At 40.1% G+C, this 24,395-nt stretch overlaps 3 protein-coding genes across 3 annotated transcripts; 2 read left to right on the forward strand and 1 right to left on the reverse strand.

Moving 5' to 3' along the window:
* On the forward strand, window positions 1-5,431 carry si:ch211-260e23.9 (uncharacterized protein LOC555795 homolog). Its single transcript, XM_062419536.1, has 4 exons — window positions 1-170; window positions 1,999-2,142; window positions 2,248-2,419; window positions 4,309-5,431. Exons 2-4 carry the CDS (start codon window positions 2,019-2,021, stop codon window positions 4,535-4,537), a joined length of 525 nt encoding a protein of 174 aa, XP_062275520.1. The 5' UTR covers window positions 1-170; window positions 1,999-2,018; the 3' UTR covers window positions 4,538-5,431.
* Window positions 5,432-5,439: 8 nt separating this feature from the next.
* zgc:162297 (uncharacterized protein LOC555865 homolog) lies at window positions 5,440-10,646 on the reverse strand. The gene is made up of 6 exons (XM_062419525.1): window positions 10,272-10,646; window positions 9,759-9,841; window positions 9,489-9,669; window positions 9,060-9,210; window positions 8,085-8,212; window positions 5,440-5,728 (listed from the first exon to the last, which is right to left on the reverse strand). Exons 1-6 carry the CDS (start codon window positions 10,342-10,344, stop codon window positions 5,538-5,540), a joined length of 807 nt encoding a protein of 268 aa, XP_062275509.1. The 5' UTR covers window positions 10,345-10,646; the 3' UTR covers window positions 5,440-5,537.
* A 563-nt stretch (window positions 10,647-11,209) lies between these two features.
* ccne1 (cyclin E1) lies at window positions 11,210-17,775 on the forward strand. The gene is made up of 12 exons (XM_062419549.1): window positions 11,210-11,291; window positions 11,847-11,896; window positions 12,111-12,198; window positions 12,564-12,626; window positions 12,824-12,990; window positions 13,998-14,133; window positions 14,751-14,897; window positions 15,635-15,730; window positions 15,963-16,097; window positions 16,995-17,106; window positions 17,229-17,386; window positions 17,524-17,775. The coding sequence occupies exons 2-12, from the start codon at window positions 11,883-11,885 to the stop codon at window positions 17,707-17,709; spliced, it is 1,302 nt and encodes a 433-aa protein (XP_062275533.1). The 5' UTR covers window positions 11,210-11,291; window positions 11,847-11,882; the 3' UTR covers window positions 17,710-17,775.
* Window positions 17,776-24,395: the final 6,620 nt, after the last annotated feature.

Below are 24,395 nucleotides of genomic sequence, written 5' to 3' on the forward strand. Positions count from 1 at the left end.
ACGTGACGCATTAGCGGGGCGGAGTTTGGTGACGTTTCAGGACACAGGGAGGACTCTTGCCGATAAACAAGTTTGAGATCAAAACAATCTCTGAAGGAACAGCAACAAAGAAGGACACTTTCAGCACAACGGCCACACCCGAAGAAGAAAACACATTTTCATCTTGTTAGGTGAGTAAATATCCACATCTCTGCATCACTGAGCAATAATAACCTTTTATAAGCCGTGAGATCCTTTTGTCTTTTGTTCTTGTACAATCCTCTGATCACCAGGCAGCCCTTTTTTCTTGCCTGTTATTCGAACACCATATTAAGATCGCAGCTGTGATTACAAGAAATGACATCAATAATCTTACAGGTTACGATCAGCTGTTATTATTTTGTCAGTATCAGCTGATAAGAGGCCGCTTATGTGATGCGTCATCATCGGGCTTTCTTGCATTAAGACAGTTGCAGTGTGTGTGTGCAGGGTGGGGGCTGCTGACATTAGATTCCAAGCAGACACTGTCATGTAGACAGAAAAGCATCCGGACACCGGGGTGAAAAACACGGGTCTATTTTGGTGTTACACTACAACAGAGATGTAATAGTTACAGTATATAATAATAATCCAATAACTATCACTACTACCCATCTTGGAATATATTTGCAAAGGTTACACTATATTTTAGGGTAGATATATTGCAGAGATAAGATTTAAAAAAAAAAAAAAACAAGCCAGTTTATCATGAATACCATAAAAGTCAACTTAAATCTTCACATGCACAAAGTGTTTTGGAAAAATCTTACACTTACTGTACCACCAGCAAAGTGTATCCAAAGTATCAAAAGTTAAAGTGATTTTTATATTATTAAATAACATCTTAGTATGTTATTGTTGCTGATGCATTACGCTGGAGATTATTTTAAGTACATTATTAAGTTTAGTCTAGTTTATTTCAGTCATTAAACTCAAATAAAAATGTATAAATAATAATAATCATATGTCCTTGTTTTATTAATTTCACTTAGAAATAGTGAGAAAGCAAAATAGACATAAAAAATAACAACAAACAAATAAATAAATAAAGCAACATATATATATATATATATATATATCAAATGCACAGATAATAGTACAGTCAAAATATACACATATATATACACAATCCTCTATATATGCATAGTTATATATCCCCAAAAGTACCAAGGTTCTTATACATAAAGTAATCCATTCCATACAATAATGTTTAAGCTTCCGTTTTATATTTTGTTAATCATCTTATTATTGCTTAAACTGAAGTCTTATAAATATAATAGTTTGGAAAAGTACAATATTACCTACTGAAATGTGGTTAAGTACAAGTATAATTCACTGTACTGGAGTAAATGTACTTAATCAGATCAGTGTCTCATGATAGCAGCTTTCATTTACTTTGACAGTCAGATATAGAATTAGCCATACACTGAAATCATGTATTAAAATAGTAGGTAATATTAAGAGAGTTAAATGTATTTATTGAAGACTATGATAGAAACCTGTGTCACACACTAACAAAAACAAACAAGCAGCGTTGGTACAAAACTGAACTTAACACCACTACAGGGTCGTCAGCTGGGGACAAAAGGTCAGTCAGCTAGTCTGGGGTCAAACAGGGAGCTGACTTCCCTCCATCATGGAAAGAATCTTAACCCGCTATCAGAGATTATATAATACTGCTGCAATCAGTGTAATTCCAGCCTTGTATCGTTGTGGTGCCTCAGCCGTTTCTGTTCTAAACTGGGCCTGCTTGGCGTCATGGAAGCGGTTGTTGATGCAGAGCAGGCATCAGGTCCTGTTGGGTGTTTTTTACTTGGGCGGCCTCAAGGTGGAGACATTTGTACTATTAACCTGCTATGAAAACACAAGTAGACACGGGTGATTCACATTTAAATATAGAGTCATGGAGTCCATTTTTAAATGAGAACTACCTCAGTGTGTCTGTGTGTTCTTGTAGTTCACCTATTTGTTATTTTACAGACTGCAACAGAGGCATAAAGATGCTCGGGAAGATTCTTTCTCATCTGCTCGGGAATACCGGTGACGACTTTGAGGCGGTGGACGACACTTTTGAGGATCTGATGGAGTTTGAGGAGGGAGGATGGGTCATTGTTAATCTCCCAGGTGATAGATTCAACTCGTTCACATCTGTTTAGTCTAAAGGTCTTGGGGCTCAGTGAGGGTGCAACTGATGCTTGGGTGAAAAAATGCGGTTGTTCCTATTTGCAGAGAACGTGCCGCTGTCGGCCCCTGAGGCGGACCCACTCGAGAACCTGCTGATCGAGCACCCCAGCATGTCCGTCTACCAGATCAGACGCAGGATGAGTGGAGAAGAGGAAGCTGAGGAGGAGGAGGAGGAGGAGGAAGGAAGCTCTGATGAGGATGAAGAGGACTCTGCCAGGTTGTTTTCCATTGACATAAACATTTGTTTCACTGTGTTTGTGCAGATGTTGAGGCCAAAATCAATATTCATATCATCCATTTCCAAATCAAGAGAGAGTTAAGTTTGCTGAATCTAGATTCTATAAGTCCAGTTTTACCTCCTGACTTTTCTCTCTGTAACAATACAATAATTAAAACATCTATTACCTACTGAAAGTTATCATCAGTCAACCTATACAGTGAAGAAACAAATAAAGATAAAATTTACGAGACAATAACTCAACAAGCTCATTAATGTCATGATTTTATGTGAAGTGAGCTACATAAACTTTCTTCTTTATCTTGCCATAAAAGAATTGCCGACATTAAGCTGTCTTTATTAATAACAAAGCTACAGCTAAGTAATTACTGGGAAATAATACTGATGTTAAAAATAATACAGAGTCAGTGGGTGATGAAGGCTACATGGCTTTCAGCTGCAGCGTATTAGTGTCTGTTACAGAACCAGTTGCTGTTATCTGCCAGCGGGTAAAAGGCCGTCTGGAAAAGCAACTTTTACAACAAGGGAGCGGAGAGAGGGAAATATTTCACAACTCACCTCGCCCCCTGTCACTTTAATCCTGTCTGAATGGGGTTTCAGATTGTACTGCAAAATTTAGAAGCTAAGACGTACAGAGAAGCCCTGGAAAAATACAAGACACAGGACCAGCACAGTTGAGCTGTAATTACATTTCCAACAACAGGTGGTGGCAGCATCTGCTTTGCTCTGTAGGCTGACTGAACATAGTACAACAAATCCTGGTTGTCAATGCTAGTTAAATTAATAGATGATGAGGTAATTATTTGACTTTTAAACTCAGTGCAGTCCAGGCCTATCAAAGGTATTATATGCTCAGTTGTCATGGAAATACATTGTTTTAGATTTTGAGTTTTCTTTGTTTATGAGCTGTCAAGATTGCATCCAAGTAGCACTTCTAGGGCAGCTCCTCCATGTTGGCTTAAAGACCAATGGCTCAAATCACTATGTGTTTAATAAAAGATGTGACTTGGAGTGACAAACCATCAATACATCATCAGCTCTCTATGGACCTTTTAGCTCCTTTCAGCTCATTGTTTTAATTTTACGTCTCGCTTTACACTTTTGGTTCAGTCTCACCGCTCTTATTGTTTCCAGATACAGCAGACAGCTGTCTAGTGTGAAAAAAAGCTAAGATAAACGTACTTACTGTACGGTAGCGCTAAACAAACACAGTTAGCAACTGGTTGGGGAACATAGCCAGATATTTTTCTCAGCAGAGCTAAAACAAGAGTACATATTGGCCTTGACTTCATCAAGTGGACAGAAACGTGACTCCAGAGGAATGCTAACCTAGTCCCGTGTCTTTGCTAACGTAGTTTGCGGTATTGACTTACAAGGTGGTCATACAGTATGTCAGTGATGTATTTACGGGAAGTTTTTGCTGCCCCCAAGTGGCCAAAATGGTGTTAATGCAGGTTTAAAAGACCTGAAGTCTCTCAGTAAGGTCAGGTTTTTAAGGTCAAGAACAAACTGTAATGCTTAGCTAACAAAACAGTTTTGGGACAGTTATTTTGAGTTATATTGGGAACGGCATGTAATGACATGCACCTAAAATAAATGAATGTGGACACACAAAGATCAAGACTATTTTAATCCTGATACAAACTGTGTCAGGATTTATCCTCACTTTACCTCTTGAGAAACAAGAACCCTCATAAACCTTGAAAACATGCCATCACTTAAGGACTCTAAAAGTAGTTTTCACAGCCTCAAGAGCCTCGACGTTCACACAGAGCTGGTGTACAGTAATAGTCTTTCTCTCATATTGTATTTCTTAATTCAAATATTCCATGAACACATATTCTGACACTTTCTCTGTATTTGTTCAGGCCGGTGGCAGTGAGGCGGCACATCTCCTGGCGTTTGGCCGCCTGGGGAATCCCCCTGCCCTGCAACATCCAGCTGTTGGCTGTCCAGAGGGCGAGGACCCATGCTGAGCGCAAGAAGCTGACTCGCAGCGCCCTCCACAGGCAGAACCTGGCTAAGACGCGATTCTCCCCGGCAGAGAGACGCTACGGCCACTTCAAGCAGCCCTGCCAGCGCCTTTACAATTACTAAGCAGGAACAATCCACCTGCTTGTGAGGGTGATCGTCAGGTTGCATCCACCACAGCTCACAGTGCCTTGACTCTGTATCACTCAGGTTTTCCAACATTGTTTCACCTCACATACATTATCCTGAAAATGACCGAACATCAGCCGGCAGCAACACAAGCTTTTATTACAACGTAGGCAACCTGCACTGAAACCCTCACGTGTGAAACCACTGATCTCCTGACTTCGTGAATGACACCGTCCGCCCCCTCAGGTTGGAAAACGTTAGTAAGAAGCAGTTACTGTCAAGTAGCAGTTGACTTGTTTGACATGTTTAGACTGGTTAGAAATAAGTAGGGTTTGGGCTTATATAAAATGTTGCAAGTGTGTGAGAGATATTGTAAAGATGATACCGTTACAGTATGTGACACCGATCCAAAACTGCGAAATAGAAAACATCTTACCTGTAGAATACTTTGCTCTTAATGACGATGGCAGTCGGCACATTTTGATTGATTATTCCTCGTGTTCAGTATGCGTTATATCATGTGCCTTAGCTTTAGACGTTCGTGTGACGAGTGTATTACAAGTTTAAAAAGGCTGATTTCATATCGTGTTGACCTGCACAGTACTCACGCCCTGTGCAAACATAACCATGCTGTTTGAATTTCATAAGAACATTTTTTTTGCTTCACACAGAAACCACTGTTCATGTTTTGTACTAAGACTACTTTTCAGCGAGTACTTTTTTTATGTTATAAAATTGTTCATGGTAGACTCATGAGTGTAAATACAGTTGATGAATATTTTCATGTTACACAAATTGTTCATGGTAGACTCATGAGTGTAAATACAGGTGATGAATATGTTTTTTTCTATTTGTGTGTATTTATAAAATGTATAAAAAAATTCAAATAAATCTTGTTTTCTTAAGATGGTGGCTGAACGTGTTTATTTAAGGTGGCAGTACAATGTATCAAAGATGGGTTCAGTCCAACAGGAAGCGCCTATCACTGATCAGCCTCTCATTTCCGAAGTTCACACATCTTCCCCATGAACTTCTTCACTCGCTCCGGATCGACGGCGTTGGCCCAATGACCACCCTTCTTGAAATGAGACCCAATGATCATTCCATTTGCATTAAGGTAACGTTCAATATTGTCGTAGGTCACTCCAGAGCCTATTAGCACTGGGATTTTCACAGATTGGGAAACTTCTGTAAAGGCAAAGAAACACACAAATCCACCACAGGATTTAAAAATACACACATGACATATGATGGCAGAAATCTGAGTGACACAAATTTGATAAAATTAAACAATGTATTAATGTAAGTGGCTGAAACACAAGGTATTTAAAGCAAATCTGGACCTGTTTATGAATAATTACCCACACAGTGTGTTGTAATGCTGAGAAGGTGACTAAACCAAGTAAAGGCTGTGATACACTCAGTGAACTTTGAACACAGTACAGGCTAAACTCTACACAGGCATGTGAGCGCTGATCAGTGCCTGCGTATTTGTGTTGCCGGCAAGGGTGCACGTGTGTGTTGGAGAAAAATATGGGTGTGGGAAAATGAGTGTGTGTTTGTTCACGTGTGTCATGACGCTCCCGTGCATGAAACTGAGTGCCTGTTTAGCTCTGAGTGTTTACAGTCTTGTCTGTCGTGTTGGAGACTCGGCTTAAAAATAGCAGCTTGGTGTTGCTGTGAGCAGGACATGGTCCAGATTTCAGACCCACTGACCCTCTTCAGATACATGGACCTGTTGGTAATATTCTTCTCAAACCCTCAAACCCTTTCCACACACAGCCTCCATAGCTGCTGACTTAGCAGAAAATGTTTCCTTTTGGTTTTATCTTCTTTCTTTCTTTTTATTTATTTATTTTATTATTTTTTTTTTACAAATTCTTAAATAGAAATAACAATACTCCATTACAAGTAAAGGTTTTAATGTTTGTTTAAGATTATCATGTTTACATTTTGTGTTTGATTCCGCATAAGTTATTATGAACCATAGCTATCACATCAATGTGCTGCAGTTAATTAAGTACAATATTTCCACTACAAAGTCCTCAGATACTTGATTAAATATAGCAATACAACTAATTAAATAATTGTAAGATGCATTAAAAATCTTATTTAGGCAAAAGTACACAGTTGATCATCATGATATACACATAAGTACTCATAATGTAATGTGAAACGACTCCTTTCAGTGTTATATATTATATTTTATTATTATTAGTGATTAACAAATCAGCAGAATTTTAATGTTGTACCTGCTGTAAAGTTCACTAATTCTAACTACTAAAAAATGTTAGGTAGTTCATTTTAACAAAGTATCATGTTTTATAAGCTAAATAATATGTGTTGTATATAAAACTGTAACTGTAGTAATAACTATAACTGTCAAATATATGTAGTGGAGTGAAGAGAACTTTACTCCTCTCTGAAATGTAGTAAAGTGGAAGTTAAAAGTAGAAGTAAGTATGGCATAGTTTTACTTAAGGTTCATTAATGGATTTTTGGTCACTAGGGGGCAGCAAAAAAAGCTGTAAACGCAACACTGACATATAGAGTGGATATAGCAAATGTGTGAGCAAACATTGGCTTACTCACTCACACACACTCAGTGGAGTACTACTACTAATCTAAACTCTATATTGTGTTATAATATAACCCGTGGGCCTTAAAATTGTTTTAATTGTGTATATATGACCTACTGTTATAGCAAAGTATTGCTGCTGTTTGCACCTTTTTACTTTATTATAATATTGCACTTTATTTTCCTTACTGATTACTTCTATATTATATAATGTTTTATTATGTCTTAATTTGTTTTTAATTATGCCTCATGGAGTGCTATCTAAATGTCATTATACCGTTGTCTGACCCACAATATGAAGACAATAAAGCTACTACTACTTCATTTGGAGTCGTGGTTCTGTTTCTAGCCTAGTTTCTAACTTTGCCTGTCTGCTGTGTAGAGTTGGGCAGGTGGTGTATGATGGGTTTATCAGAGCTTTGATTGGCAGGTAACAGCTGCCTGCCGCTACTGGAAATTAGGTTTGGAATGAGAGGGCTGAAAGTGAACCCAAACATTAAAGTTGCAGCCAAAATAACAAAAAAATGAGCTGAAAGGCACTAAAATGCTCTGTGTGTATCTGTATGTATGTGTGTATACTAGAATAACAACTTTCCTACCCAGACAACACAACACATAATGTCTGCTGCTTCTTGACTGTATATAGTGTGAGAGAGAGAGAGACAGGCAGAGTGAGAATACATATCCAGCATTCCTACACTGAGCCACACTGTAGTCAGGCTTCAGATAGCTGCCATATTGGGTGACTGCCATAAATGTAATACATCCATGGACACTGCTGAGCACTGGTTTAAAGGTTTGAATGTAAACTGGGCTGACCAATAGAAGAGCACAGAGCACTGGTGACAGGAACTCACTAAAGGTGACAGTGTCCTCTGCTGGACAGACAGGGCACTGACTTTTTCTGTGTCATTTCAGTGATCAGTGTGTTTTTTGACATTTTGACATTTGGTGGTAGCTCAGTACCTCTGAGCTCCTGCGGGTCAGCCTGCACTCCAGTAGCCGTCCCTGTGATGATGAGTCCGTCTGAAAGGAAGAACTCGGCAGCTCGTGCCGTCTCCTCAATGCTCACATCTGACGTCAGGGCATGGGAGCTGTGAAAACACACATCCGTTATAATACACAAGCACACACACCCACAGACTGACTGAAAATGAGATGCGGGCTGGGATGATATTTTTTTCAGTATCATATATAAAATATTTAAATTCTCAGAGGTATATAATCCTGCAAATTGATGTGAAATTTTTAACATCTCCGGTAGCAATTAACACATGAAATTACCAGCGTCTAATATATTTCTAATATATGGATGAAATAACAGGAAATTGGCTGAAATGGACACAACAATAAAAGCAAATTGCCACAGGGGGGAAATCCTGCGTTGAGGAGACACATTAGGGAAAATATATAGCCTATAACAAGGGGAATTTAGCACCATATTAACACGTTTGAGGTTGTTTAATCTGATACCAGACTCTTGTAATCACAGTGTGTTCATGCCCCAGATACACAATACACCACTTAATGCCCCTGGTACACCATATACTAGTTTTTTCTAACCACAACCCTAACCATAAACCCTAATTCTAACCCTTTCCCCCCCTTTATTCTTTCACTTAAATGGTTCAAGATTTCATTTTTAGTACTTTAATAAATATGAAAAAATTTGCAAAAATCCTTCCTGGACCTATAGACAGTCAAGACAAAGGAAATGAATTTTGGGGCTACTGATAAACTGAAAAAACTTTTCAAATTTTTTGTCTAGTCACCCCAAAACTATGTGTAATCTTTACTAGTGGTAAGTGACTAAATCAGTAGTGAGTCAGGCCAATGGTACTTATGTTAGAGAAAATATTGCTAGCTGTTGTATTCAGACATGTGTTTTTTTTTGTTGCATGTTAGTGGCTCATGAGGAAATTATGCAGATGGTGATCTCACCTGTGCTTCTTCTTGATGTCGGTGAAGATCTGCACATGCTCAGCTCCAATCTGCTTGCGATATCTCAGTAAGTCCCCGGCACATGCGTTTAGGAGGCCTTCGTCAGCCACGTGAGAGAAGACAAAACCCTCAGCCCTGATAAAATCCAGACCTGCGACAGGAAAAAGCTCTGGATAAATAACCAGTGAAGCAAATGCCATGTAAATCTTGTCTATCAAAACCTTTTAATGATGTGGCTGACCTTTGTCAAACACACAGCAGCTTATTTCCCTGATAAACCCACACTTTTAATCAGGGCGGGTGACCAAACAGTGAAATCTGCTGTGGTAGAGTTTGATCCATGATAAGACATCTTGTTCTGATCTGTTCTAAAAGCTATAGCCTCATATACAGCACTACAATAATCATACTATACTATTAATACTGAACCTGAGGCCAGAGCTACAGCCAATGCATGCTGGTTAGCTGAGGACAGTATCTGCACTCCCAGCGGCAGAGATGGACAGAGGCCTCTCACAGCAGCACACACTGAAGTCATACAGGCAGACACCTCAGGGCCCACAGAGAACGAGTAAGGGATGTCGTGCATGTTCTCTACGATCAAACCATCCTGAAAGAAGCATTGACATGTAATGGTTACTAGATTTCCTGGAAGGACTTCAAATGTCTCAGGAATTCAGACAATATGCCAGCGCTTACAATCCCTGCGTCACGGTAGATCTCCGCCTCCCTGCATGCTTCTTCAATGATCTGAGACATTTTCATACATCCTAAAGGGGTGCCTGGAATAAGGGGGAAACTTGGTTACATATATTGTGAGATATCACATGGTACAACTCACACATTTTCAGATGGTGGAATGTACTCCATGTCAGTTTAGAGATGTTGTAGCCCACTATTTACTCCACTATGTTTATTTGTTACTTTACAATTTAGGATTTATAAAAATATGATTATTATGGATTAAACTACCCAACAGTAAAGTAGTTTAAATAATCTTCATCTAGACCAACTACTACAGCAAAATGCCACTTACAGACTGATACAAGACCTCATATAATCTTATAATTTAATTCATAATAGTATGACTGACATTCCTTGCTGTAGTTTTGCTACAGTTACTTAAGTTAGGGAGCTGAATACTTCTCCCATCACTGTTAAGGCCTCACTTCAAACACTGTAAAGAAAGGTTTAAGTGAAGTCTTAGTTTACCTGGTAAAGCTTTTACATGAATCATTCCAATAACCACAGATTTTAGGCGCCCGAAAAGGTCCAAAAATTTCATGTTTCCAGATTTTGTGCAGCAACCAGGGAGCAGTGAACAAATCTTGTTTTTTTGCTCTGTCTAACCATGGAGATCACATGACTGGGCAAGGGTCAATTTTTGAACTGTAACATATGACCTCAAAATCAATACCAAAATGGTGACACAGAAAAAAAAAACACCTTTTACTTTAATTTCCCCACCACCTGAGTTTAAAACCACATGAAGCACTGCGACACGTATGTATTTAGAAGAGGTTAAGTTGGTTGCCTATAGGGGGATAGGAGCAGGTATGGCAACCCAGGCTGGAACTAGGCGCCCTGGTAGCATCGGAAGGCTAACATAGTCCTGTTTCTGCTTTATAATAGATGCGCCTAGAGTGACAGCGACTGACAACAATCTCTGGAGTTCACACAACGATTTGCCTCCATTTTTTCGCCATACTTTGGTCGCGTCATGCTTTATTTAACGCTTAAATCTAGACTACTTCTGCTTTGTTTACATCTGACAGACTAGCCACGCGGTGCCCGGGCTCTTCCTGTTCTGGAGACCCGCCCCCTGCAGCTGTCACATCCAACCGGCACGCCTCCCGCTCACCAGCTACGTTATAAAGTCACTTTTCATTTGCTTTCGCGCAATATACATCGAATATATGGAACCTATATGCTGTGTACACGCTCTATACGCGAAGCTGTGATTATTGGCGTTGAAACGAGCTTCTAAAAAGGCGGTGGAGATTGTGTTTTAGCGCCAAGTGAAATCACCTCCTCCCCTGACGTTGATGCTTCAGGTCATCTGTTCCCTGCAAGGCGCCAGCTTGGAGCTACCAGCAGCCCGGCCTGCACACACACTCTCACTCTCTCACACACAGCACCTCCACACTCGAATACAAGCGGGGAACTTGCTTAATATTCATATTAAGTCTTCAAACGAGGAGAAGAGTGAACCTTCAAGGAGATAATCTTGAGGTGAGTGGAAGTGAGTTGAGCTAGTTTGAGCTTCTGTGTTGAATGAGTTGACTTAAATGCTAACTAACTCAACCGACGACTAGCTTTAAAAGGCCGGCAATGATTTAAAAGTGTGTGTGGATGCTTTAAATTGAATGTCGCTTATGTATGACTTATGTCAGAGGCTGGATGTTTTTGCTATCACTGTTAAATTGTGAGGTGGAAACAGGCGTCCCAGCTGTGCCGGGCCATTATCTGGCAAGCCAGCTGTCCAAAGTTTGTGTCAGAAAATAACCCATTTCCACTCACAAATATGCAATATAATAACGGTGAGCGGATAATATAGCATCTGATGTATGCCATCGTGTAGTTTCATGATCATACGTGGATGATTTGGTACTTTTTGGCGACTTTTAACATCGCGTACTGTTTCCATTTCCCCGCGCAGGATGAGCCAGGCTTTGTCCGAAGGAGGGAGTTGAGAGTGGGGGTTGGGAGTGTGTGTGTGTGTGTGTTTGTGAATGTTTGTTTAAACCCTAAAAAACACAACTTTTAAAAACGCTTCTCATTCCACAGGTTTACTCCGAAACTGCCACCACCCCTCTGAGTAGAATGCTAGGAAGACGGTGAGTTGAATATTGTATTGACTCGTCAGTAAGTCAGTGTGACGACGGAAAGAAAAGTTGATTGGATGGAGCTTTAGCCATCCGGCTAGTTAGCTTATTGCTATAGGACTTTTATTTAGCTCAACATTGAACCAAGTTTGCTCAAATGTTTGTGTCCTCTCTGGAGACTCACAAGCTCCATTTGTTTGGTTCTGTGCTTTTTTTTTATTATTAGGGAAGAGACAGAACCCAAGTCTGTTGCTCCCGAGGCGCCCAAGGAAAATACAGTACGACCGAGAAAGAGGAAGGCAGATGTTGCCATTGTAAGTAGTCTGAAAGGCTTGCTAAACCCCATATTCAGCTGCAGCTAGCTCTCTAATCTAGGCCTTTTTCAATGACTAACATTGAAATAAAATGGTGATGCATATATCCCTTAGTGCTGGCAAGTGATTGTGCCTTGTGCTTTGATTGGAGTATTACTTACTGATGCAGGTGGTGCATTGCATATAAACACAGGTATATTTATTGGTGTTTTTTTTGTAATAGTTCTAATACGAATCACACTGCAAGACAGATTTCTACCCTTTCACAAGCTCTTGTGCGCTGTTAAAGTTGATCTAACCAGCTCTGTGTTTGTTAGCTGCCACATCACATACAAAATAACATCCTCTTCTTCTTTGATCCTCAGTATCTACAAGATGTGGATGAGGAGGTAGCAGAAATGACGAAGAAGAAGCAGCGTGACTGCGAGGTAAGTGCAGTTATCTCTCCTCTCATAGTTCTGACATGATATAACATGTGCCTCACCTCAGTCTTCACACATGTCTAAGTTATGTTAATGTATAGGCAGCCCACTTGTTGAGTCTCACCACTGAGTCTTGTGATATATAAAGGCAACACTGGTTGTACTGTGGACCTCTCCCTGACATTTTAATCTGTCTTGTGAAGCAGGGCTGGAGGCCTGATGCTGCTTACACCAGTCCACACAGGTGGATCCCCACACCTGATCAGGAAGAGGACCAACCAGTTACCCTGATAAGTGCAGGCTTCCCCCACTACCACTTGAACAACATATTTGCAACCCCCGTGCACTGCGCCCCGCTCCCTGCCCTCTGGTAAGTTTGAGTATGAACGTAATGTGCTGTGGCCTTAACAGCCACCACACCTCAACCAAACTGATCAACTGTGGATGATTTTAGCAACATATTAAACCACAAATAACAGAACGTCTGGCAAGAATGGTGTTCATCCCTCCAGTAGACATCCTGTGACTTGGTGAAACTATGACTACGTTCACATTACAGGCTGCTCAATGCTCAATTTTAATTTATTATGTAGTCTGATTTGAATTGAAATGTGAGCCATAAATACAAGAATAATAAAAATGATTATTTATTTATACCACTGTCAAATCATAAGCATGGATGACATGATTACTTTTTGTATAGAAGTTTGTCCATCACATTTGAAATCTCAGTTTTTCCGTTGAGCCCCATGGCTGTTTTTCTCCTCCTCTGAATGATGACAGGTGATATGTGCAGAAACATGAAACTTAAAAAGTTCAGTCTGACCGTTCTGACAATGGTCACATAGCCAGAGACCGGATATGAATCAGATCCAGGACATATGCAAGTGGCCCAGACACGTCAGCGTATAACATTTACGTAGCCAATGATAAGGGACACTGCTGTTTTTAGGCTTCTACCACTGTTTCAATGTTGTATATTAACAAGATGTGATAGCAGGGAACCTGTTGTTCTAAACTAGGCTACTTCATTACTAATGCTGCATTTGTACAACAGCAATAGAAGTGACTATTCAGCTCTGAAATGTACACACCTGTGCTAATCCACTCATGGATTAACACACAGGCCTTAGATGCAGTTCCATTCCGTCAATATGCTTGTCATCATGGAAACGGATCATACGATTTTGGTGTTTTTAAATATCTGCTGCCTTACCTTCAAAATCACAGCTCTGTTCGCTCACCGGGCTGCTCCAGTCTGTAGATGCTTCTCACATTCAATAAAAAAAAAAAAAGGTTAATTCTTATTGAATTTTCAGACTCATGAGGAATCCTTGTCTTTTACCAGTGTTGTTCATGTCTGATTTTTGTCCTCAGCTGGGCGAGTAAGGACGTGGTATGGAACAACATGCTGGAGAAGGATAAGACTTACACCAGAGATGTCAACATGATGGAGAAACATCCTCATCTTCAGCCTAAGATGAGGGCGATTCTCCTGGACTGGCTCATGGAGGTGCGTAGCATATCCTCTGTCTCATGACCTGTAACAGAAGAGATATACACATCGATTCATAACCATCTACTGTCCTGCACTTAATGAATAAATTGGACATTATGCTGCAGTTGTAGACGGCATAAGTGTTAAAATGCTTGAATAAGTTTAATGTGGGTTATTATCAGTAAATGTCCTGTGCCACAAACAGTTTAGTAACACTCAGTGCTATCTCTGTGAGGCTGTGAAAGAAACACAGAGTTGTGAACATCATTGTACTGAAGCTGAATAATGAGCTGCGATGACTAATGAGTTCGCCGGTCCCTGAAAGAGATCAACCAATGGATTTGGCCTAATCACATTCAATAAAGACTCCATCTGCTTTAGCCTTTTGATTTTGGTTTCTCCTCATATCAAAGTATAAATGACTATGAATATGGTTATAAGGGCTGTGTGGGAGTTCACGAGTCTTTGCAGGGATACATTGTGGGTTTTTTTTTGTTCCATCATCACTGTGACTGCCTGATACTGTTTCATGTCAGTAGTTCACTCACATAAACAAACCTACCAGTGATTGTGTTTTCTGAGGTCAGTCCTCGGTGCAGTGCAGTGATGTTCTGTGTGTTTGCATGTTGTAGGTCAGTGAGGTGTACAAACTGCACAGGGAGACGTACCACCTCGCTCAGGACTACTTTGACCGCTTCATGGGCACGCAAAGAAACGTCTTCAAGTCCACGCTGCAGCTCATAGGCATCACATGTCTCTTCATCGCTGCCAAAGTCGAGGTGAGAGGAGCATTCAGATCTCTTGTTATGTAGCATTTTGAGCTTTCTTGTAGGTTTTGGTACATCATCTAAAAGCCCTTTTCAGACTCGACAAAATAACACATCAACACCCACTTATATTTACCTTTTGTCTTTAGTGTAAAAAGGTACAATCTGCATTAATTCCTGTGTCAAATGACTATATCTAATCATACTTAAAGTGAATGGAAAATGGAAAACCCCACTCTGTTCTCATCCATATACTTGTGTAGTATTAACATGTTAGGCTAACAGTCCTTCAGCCGTGTGACTTTATGTCTGTGCTGACCACACATACCGTAAGCACATCTGTCACCAGAAACACAGCAGCTACTTTATACAGTCTATGGTCTACTGGGGATAGGAAATGAGTCAATCACCTACTTTTTCACAGGTTTACCCACATTTAAGAAAAAGACCTGCATATACGCACACATAGGGCAATTTATAAGAAGTCACAATAAAGGACAGAAAATCTGTGTAAAGACAGGAAGTAGCTGTATAAAAAGGAAGGAATTTGTTTCACAAGACATGGCCAGAGCTTTTAAAAATCCTTACAATTTAAAAATAGTCTTCCATCACATGAAGAGACTCCTACTGACTAACTATATAAATACACTATATTTATGTATACTCTATAAATAAGCCTGCTAGTCTGCCTGTTCTATCTGGCAGATTGTAGTGATTGGTTTTTATAAAGCTCGTCTCTCTTTTTACAGGAAATGTATCCTCCCAAGGTCCACCAGTTTGCCTACGTCACAGATGAAGCCTGCACTGAAGACGAGATTCTCAGTATGGAAATCATTATTATGAAGGTAAAGACACACGAGCTCCTCATTAATCCATAATCCACCAATATGAAGATAGATAGATTTTCTCTTTTTTAGGCAGTTGTTCAGTTGTCACGACCCTGTCTGACATCACACTTATGAACGATGACATCACTCCACAATACTATGAATAATTTAGGTGGTCTTACTGCTGTTTGTGACAGTAACTCTTTAACTGGTTATCTTGTCTGCTCTTTTCCCCTCTGTTCTAACACAGGAGCTGAAGTGGAGTCTGAGCCCACAGACTCCCATCTCCTGGCTCAATGTTTACATGCAGGTGGCCTACCTGAAAGAGACGGACGAGCTGCTCATTCCCAGATATCCACAAGCTACCTTCACACAGATCGCAGAGGTACCACTTTCAGTTGATTTAGTTTTTTTAATTTTGACTTAATTTTGCCAATAAACTGATATATCTGTTAAGTGACTTTAATGGTGCAGGACAATGATTTGGCAAACATTTAAACCATGACAGGATGTGTGGCTCTAACATTGACTATACATCTTCAGGACATTTCTGTAAACAGAGTGAACCACTCCTATCTGCTGTCTTTAGTTTCAAAAACGGTGCCAAAAAAGAACAGATTTTATTCTGTCCTCCACAAAGTTGTCGTTTTCTCATATCCTCTTCGATTTGATTTTAAACGTTGGTAAAAAGCAGTCACTGTCTACGGAAGTGATGAAGTTACACTCAAGACTTAAATTTCTGTAATACTAAACCAACTCTGTCCTGAACACCAATTCACATTCATAAATGCCCCGTCAGTCATTAATAAATGTTTGATGAATCCTTCTGTGAAAGAAGACATTTACAGTCACTATTTTATAGTCAAGGAGAACATTTTATAGAATATGGTGAATACAAACACATATGTAAGATTTGACCCTGAACACTATGCAAGGATTAAGAGAACCAGTGTTGAATTTTTGGGTTTTTTTAGGTGGCACAGACATGCAGGGTTAAAAACAAACATGCATACTCAACTAGTTGCTGCCATGAGTTTTTATTCAGTGTTGCATGCACTGAGTGACTTCTACACTTCTGCTATATATAGGACATTGTCACTGTACTCATTGCTGCCATAAAATGTGTGAGACGTTTCTTAGTGTAGCTTTTAATGAGCAACAAGTATGATTTGTTGTGAAACCTAACATTCTTGGAGAAGTTTGTAAGACGTACTTTTGCAGAATTCCTTCAAGATATGCTCCGATGTGTTAATCACAGTTTATTTTCTCTGTTTCCTCTCAGTTGTTGGACCTGTGTATGCTGGACATGCATTGCTTGGAGTTTTCCAACGGCGTCCTCGCTGCTTCAGCCCTGTTTCATTTCTCCTCTTTGGAAGTGGTGGAGAACGTTTCAGGTGAGAAACCAGCTCATGCTAAATGAACAGATTTTAATTGTCAGCATTTACTTTTCCCAGCTTGTGCTGCCCTGGTTGTTTCACATTGACTCACATTTCTGATCATCTCTCTGTCCACACAGCACTGAAGAGGGTGGAGGTAGAGGAGTGCGTGAGATGGATGGTGCCGTTCGCGATGGCGCTGCGAGAGGTCGGCGGGACGCCCATGAAAACCTTTTCAGGAATCTCTGCTGATGACATGCACAACATCCAGACCCACGTCTCCTACCTCACATGGCTCGTAAGTGACCCTGGCCTCCTACATAGTTTAAACATGATCAGAACACCTTGAAAAATCCCTTTTGTACTACCAGTGACTTGGACATAGTAATATTGTGACAGCACAGTTAACCTCTTTCTGCTCTCGTGTGTGTACAGGAGAAGGCCTACTCTTACCAGGATGTGGAAGTGCAGCGTCACGGCAACTGTCCTGTCCCTTCAGGCGTCCTGACCCCTCCCCTGAGCAGCGAGAAAACAGAAGATTTGCCCCGAGCGAACGCCGCAGTGCCGAAAATCAGGCCGAAAATGCGCAATCCATCCCCACAACGCCACCTTCCCGAATAACCAGACAAAAATCTAAACGGCTCTATACGTTATAGCTGTAAGAGGAGGAGAGGATGCTCTATTCTGGCGAACGGCGTCGCCTGAGTCTTATCACATGTGTACGATGGATTTTCAAACGTTCATGGAATGCTGATAACTCGGATCCAGATACTTGTTTTTAAATGTCCGTGTACTGTACTGGGTGCACACACTGACTTGGACTAAAATTGGAAAACACTGACACACCATGAGCTTGGATGACCCCTTCCCCACCCCTCCAGGAATCATATCTACATATAACCCCCAGTTTGGATGAAATCGCAAAACAATGGGTGCTTTGGGATGGAACGCCCAAGAGGAGTGGTTTTTTGTGTGTTTTTTTATTTTTTTTTAGCATTGCACCCAAATGCTTGCATTAACCACAGCCACATTCAGTGGTTGACATGTTTTATTTTCTATGCAGAGGCCAAATTGAAAGAACATTTTTATGGAGTCTCTACTTGATCTTGCGTGCGTGCGTGCGTGCGTGCGTGTGTGTGTTTTAATGTGAGTGGTGTTTTGTTTTTTGTTTTTTTTTTTCCTTTTTTTGTTTTAATCTGTCAGTGGCCTCATTTGCCCAAAAACTATTCCTAGGGTCATATTTGACTCTATGTGCTGCTATAAAAGTGGGCTTTGCATAATAGAGGGTGAAGTGTCTGTTTGTGTGTGTGTGTGTATGTATGTATGTATGTATGTATGTATGAATGAAATAAATGGTGTGCATGTGTTTGTGGTTTGATTCTTGCCATTTTTTCTTGGACAAAACATGGCCATGTTTTGCTCTGGGACCAGTAGCTTGGCTACCTGAATGGACAAGTGAACCAGCCAAGCTTCAGAAGCTAAAATATTGATTGTATTTAACTTCTATTTTTTATCCCAACCTGCAGTGTGTATGTTTTTTGTCTCCCCCCCCACCACCACCAAAATGTAAGATTTATATCTGACTTTTTAAAAATAAAATGCTGCTACATATTTTCAATTAAATATGTGTTTCTGAGGACTCTTGTATAATTTCACACTCTTTGTTGCATCATGGTTTTCCACTGATGAGCCTCTTTGAAATGTCAGCACTCAAATCCATTCAGACACTTTTTAAAAACGTCTTTATTAAATGGTGACACTCACCAGAGATGCAACAAAGGTTCCTGGAAGCAGTGGAAAAAGACATTGTGGTTCATGGTTAGTGTCTTGAACCACTGAAGCGCCCTCATTCTGACTAATGTTTTGATTCAAATCTTTGAGATGTTAATCTGTAATTTAAGAGTGCGACATCCCCTTTGTACTGTCTTTTACTTCTAAGAAATCACAGAAGTGCACACAAGCTTTAGTCCACTAGATGTCAGTGTGATGCTGTTAGATTTAGACATCAAAACACTCAGAAAGCACTAAAGAAACCAAGTGCACATTGTGTTGTGTATTTTAATGACCCTATGTGATATATTCTAAAGTCACTCCATGTATTATTTATCAGTGTGATATGATCAGATTTGATTAACATTGCTCCAGATATAAGTAAACAACGCCACAGCTGTGTTCGGATCGGTTCAAATGTTACTAAATTGATTTGTGCACAGAAATCACCTCAACAGTGGCTCACTAAAAAGCAGAGAAGAGAAAGGACAAAAACACATCAATCTGAGTTAAAAAAAAAAAAAAAAAATCATGTGTTTTTGTATGACCTTTTCACCCATATAAGAAGCAGCTTGATTAAAAATAGATTTTCAAGGCTTTTTAATTTTTTTTTTTACATAATTGAAACCAAATGGAGTTTATATTAACCCCAATTGATTTTTCTCAGAGGGTTTTACTTCACAAAAGCCTCTAACCTCAGAGGGAGTAGACCAGGGGTGTCAAACATATGGCACGTGGGCCAGAATCGGCCCGCCAATTGATCCAATCTGGCCCACTGGATCACTTTGCAAACTAATTAATCCAATTTTTCAATAAAACACGACGCTATTCTTGCTTATTTGCACTCGCCATTCACAGTCAAGGGTCCTGATCTTCCCATGGACATCCAACTTGAGACTGGGACTTGCAGTATGATTCAGATGTGAAGGACACATTTGCCTCGGTGGGTTTGGACACATTTTATCAGTATCTCTTACTAGTGTAACCCCAAATTGACAAATCTCGCTGCAAAAATGTGTTCACGTTTGGGACAACTTGTCTTTGTGAATGAGCTTTTTCTGCAATGAGCATCAATGCGTTCCAGATTGAGAGAGAAATTGCACTCATTTGTCTTAAGACACATCAGGCTGTTCATCTGTTTTGTAAATAGATGGTTTATTATAGTAAAGTTATATTACATATATAATGAATATTATTTATAGGTTATTATGTAATGGTTTTAATGGTCCGGCGCACATAAAAGCAAATTGGGCTCCATGTGGCCCTTGAACAAAAATGAGTTTGACACCACTGGAGTAGACATAATCAAAGTCTGTTCAATGCACAGGCCTGATATTCAACATTCACTGTCTTATTTTACAGTATCAGAGATTTGATGACTGTTTTTGAAAGGTTTAAGTCTTCAGGGAGCCGAGTCTTAGCATGCGTGTCTCAGGTCTTCCTTTTTCTCACTCAAGTCCAAGTTTATTTTACAGTATCAGAGATTTGATCAAACCAGAACTTAAGGTTTGACTGTTTTTGCGAGTCTTAAGTCTCCAGGAAGCACGCGTGTCTCAGATCTTCATTTTTCTCACTCAAGTCCAAGTTTGAAGTCTGTGACAGTGTCTAAAAACATGTTGAAGTACTTTACCGAGAAGTTAAATCATGACAGTATCACCCACTGTGATTTTTCTTTAGTTTTTTTACTGAGTGGTGAAATACTGGTGCAGAAATACACCCTCCTACCTGTGTGGCATTTACTTAAGTCTCTGAGTGGTCTTGTTACGAGTCATCTCATCAAAGCGGCCCCCATGTGAGAACCAGCTCTGTAATCAAGCACTCCAGACTGCGAATAGCCACACAGAAACTAGACCGGCAACCACACCACCAATGTTCTTGTGAACCGCCGTCATAGATGTGGACTTGTTTGTCTCCGGTGGTTGGTTTTTCTTCTCTGCGTGTTGACGCTGCCGACGCTGTTGTTTGCTCTCGCTGAGCAGAGTTAGAACCAGGCCAGACCTCCCTCAGGGCCTTGCCACCATCCCATGTAAACAAGTTGCTTCAGTGTATATTAGCAGATACTTTGATGTCACCAGCTGACTTAGTTTCTCTTCTCTTAAATATTTTAGTGACTTTGGCTAATTCGCAACAGCAGAGTGAGATATTGACTATTACAACTCGCTGTTTTTCAAGAAACTTAAAAGGGGATGATCTTAATAACAAACATGGCAGTTGCACAATACTGTATGATGCACCTAAAGCATGGCAGGCAAATTCTGTATGATTTCCAGCTGATCAATTAGTGTGGCTGAAGGGCCCGTTATTGTTTAGGGGCCAACAGGAAACCCTCAAGTACCCTTAGACTGTGAGGAACATGTCTGTGCTGAAATGCTCAGGGACCCTTAATGTACTGTACATGCCGGTCTGTGTGTCATGCTATTTTAAATGTGTGTCTGCCTCCCTCTTGTGGCTACTCTAATTAAATACATGACCACTCGATGAACCACACAGAGCCACATCCTCACTCCATTGAGACAGAGAGGGAAAGAAAATGTTTATTGGATCTGTGCGATCTGTGTGTGTGTCTGAGAGGGAAATGTATGTTTTTTTTAACATATTAATTAACACATCTAAAAAATGAACATAAGTTAAAAAGTTTTGCAAAACTTATGAATTAAATTTTTTTGGATTCATGCTGTTTATGTACAAAATCAGTCATTTTTCACTCATGTTGGTTGAACCTGCTTGTTTCTGACAACCAATTGTCTGCTTTCATACAGTTTGCATCCAGGTTGAACACGAAAACCTGGAACAACACTTACATATCACGTGAATGATGTGGTTACGCGCCACAAATTCACACATTTTTATACATTTATCAATTAGCTAACATTTAGTAATACCACACTAAAAATACTCCTTTACAGATAATAGTACTGCATTTACAGTGGACTTAAGTACATGAACAAAATGTGCTTAGAGTCACAAAAACATTCATCATTAGAATAGAGTTAGTCATTACAACAGCCAGGATGTTGTTGTTATGTTATTATATTACTGGATTATTATTGTTGATGTATTATATAGCAATACTTTAATGATGTATTATGCATCATATTTTATAGACTGACTGTAGGTTGTGTTTGTAAAATCTAAATGTGAAAAGCATAACTAGTAACTAGCTGGTAAAAGTAGGTTTTGGGCATATTTTTCCCTTGACAGTTTAAAAAAAAAAAGTTATTAGCTAATAGATGCTTTCTATCTGACCACTAGAGATGCTTACACAACTTTGGTTATTTGATTAGCTTCAAGAGGGAAGGGCCTGGTTTGCATAACGGCAACATGTGATTTGTTACATAGGTATTATACTAGAGATGCAATGACTAATCGATCAGTTGCCGACTATTAAATTAGTCAATTCATTGTTTTGAGTAATTTTTAAAGAAGAAAATTCCAAATTCTCTGATTCTAGCTTCTCAAATATGATATTTTCTGGTTTCTTTGTCTTCTGTGACAGTAAAATGGATATCTTTGGGTTGTGGACAAAACAAAACATAACCTTGGGCTTTAGGGAACAGTGATAGACAATTTCCACCATTGTTTGACATTTTATAGACCAAACAAAGATAGTATTTATATGCTGCATCTGGGGAATTATAATTGAGGAATGTCACATCATAATTGAGGTATAAAAAACAGTGCTCCGTTTATTTGAGCTGCTGTGTACCAGTGCAGTGCACAAAACATGCCTGTTTGGAACGGGAGGATTGGTTTTTATGTCTCAAGAACTGCATATCTATGTATAAACTGACAAACATATCAGTTAAAACAATAATTCATTAATAGATTAAATAGTTCAAATCCAGACACAGTTCTAACGGCAGAGCTATGCTGCAGAAAGAGGAGCCTCAGAATTCAGACTTTACAGGTCAATTAAATCAAGATGTGGTACCTTAGTTAGCTGGGCCCTGTCCTGAGGTAACTGTTACAATGGGGTCTGTAGCAGTACCATGCCTTATTGATACAGAGTCAATAGTTTCTACCATTATGGAGGTCTTTTTGGGGAGGGTTGTTTGCAAAAGGGGAATTATGGTTAAGGACTCTCCCAGTTCCTTCCTTGTTAATAGAGCCCCAGGTGTACTCTGTATTAATGTCATTAGGGAATGTTATAGGGAATTGTTTCTAGAGTATGGACCTACTCTGTTTGAGTTCCCCCAGATCCAACAAGCCCCCAAAGTAAGGAAGCAAGCCCTGCAATATTGGCAGTGCGTACAAATTCAGCACGAGTCCCATAACCAGTGTAGGTAAAGTAAGGGGTAGACGTCCTGTTTGCTTCCCAGAGGGGATGGTTGAAGTTGTTGCCACTACCTCATCTCAGCAATTGGTGGCCACACCTGTTCCACTCTCTTCGAACCTTGAACTCATGCAGCATCTTTACTGGCAGACTCTTGGTTTTCTCCACCTTGGTTCAGGTCTGCTTAGGCACTGTGGATATCCCTATAGTTAATGTAGGGACAACTAGTGTCACACTCCCTTCTTACTATATCCTTGGGCATCTCAGTCAGATTGACGTCATGAGTTTACCACATGGGATCACAGAAGTAGGCAGTCTTGAGACTGAGGTAACAGCCACTGTAAACACCCGGCAAGCCCAGGTTATCCAAGTTCAGAAACTCATTCAGTCTGTTCATTTGTCCAACTTTCCTGAGGAAGAACCAAGCCGAGTCAAGTCTCTGTTACTCAAACACAAGTCAGTTTTTTCAGCACATAATGGGGATTTGGGTGCACTAACCTAATTGAACATGAGGTTCCCCTGATACATGATGTCCCATGATGGCCCCTGTGCCTCTCCAATAGTCCTAGTTAAGAAGAGGGAGGTTGCCCTCCATGTTTGTGTAGACTATCAACTCAGTGGAAAGACCATGTATGATGCCTTTCCTCTACCTTACATTGAAGAGTCACTGGATCCACATTCTGGAGCCAGGTGGTTCGCTGTGAAGGACTTAGCTAGTGGCTACAACCAGGTACAAGTAGCAGAAATGAAAATAGCCTTCTGTACCTCCTTTGGCATCTTTGTGTTGAACAGAATGCCTTTTGGCCTTTGCAGTGCCTCTAGTGCATTTCAGAGGTTACGAATATTCGTGGCCCAGACTTTTGCTCCTGTATCTCAATGATGACAGTTAACAACCCCTTAAATCACCTTGATACTGCTAAATTGGGGGCCACAGAGCAATGCAGAGCTGCAACTCCGGCTGATTAGTATTTCACACTTAAATATTGTGCAGGTTGTTGCAAAGTTAATGCTGATGCCCAGTGCAGACAACCTAACTTCACTACGGCAGCCTCGTTCAATCATAGTTTTCATCAAGGCAGAAGGATGCATCAAGCCCCACATGTCCCTTCTTGTGCTTGTATGGACACTTAATCACTTAATTTCACTTAATCCAGCTATGGCTCATATGCTTTCACCGATAGACCCACTGATTTTAGACTAAAGTCCACTTGTATGTTCTCCATTTCTGTTTGGGGACATTGGTGTGCAGTCCATCTTCCATTTG

The sequence above is a fragment of the Scomber scombrus genome, chromosome 1 (genome assembly GCF_963691925.1).
Source record: "Scomber scombrus chromosome 1, fScoSco1.1, whole genome shotgun sequence".
Classification (NCBI taxonomy): domain Eukaryota; kingdom Metazoa; phylum Chordata; class Actinopteri; order Scombriformes; family Scombridae; genus Scomber; species Scomber scombrus.

Excerpts from the sequence above, each read along its gene's own strand:
- zgc:162297 (XM_062419525.1), bottom strand. The coding sequence starts at position 10,344 with ATGAAATTTTTGGACCTTTTCGGGCGCCTAAAATCTGTGGTTATTGGA. Across the intron at positions 9,842-10,271 it reads TCATGTAAAAGCTTTACCAG|GCACCCCTTTAGGATGTATG; the intron begins GTAAACTAAGAC and ends CCCTTATTCCAG. Across the intron at positions 5,729-8,084 it reads TGACCCGCAGGAGCTCAGAG|AAGTTTCCCAATCTGTGAAA; the intron begins GTACTGAGCTAC and ends TTGCCTTTACAG.
- ccne1 (XM_062419549.1), top strand. Across the intron at positions 14,134-14,750 it reads TCCTGGACTGGCTCATGGAG|GTCAGTGAGGTGTACAAACT; the intron begins GTGCGTAGCATA and ends TGCATGTTGTAG. Across the intron at positions 17,107-17,228 it reads AGTGGTGGAGAACGTTTCAG|CACTGAAGAGGGTGGAGGTA; the intron begins GTGAGAAACCAG and ends CTGTCCACACAG.
- si:ch211-260e23.9 (XM_062419536.1), top strand. The coding sequence starts at position 2,019 with ATGCTCGGGAAGATTCTTTCTCATCTGCTCGGGAATACCGGTGACGAC. Across the intron at positions 2,143-2,247 it reads GGTCATTGTTAATCTCCCAG|AGAACGTGCCGCTGTCGGCC; the intron begins GTGATAGATTCA and ends TCCTATTTGCAG. Across the intron at positions 2,420-4,308 it reads GATGAAGAGGACTCTGCCAG|GCCGGTGGCAGTGAGGCGGC; the intron begins GTTGTTTTCCAT and ends GTATTTGTTCAG.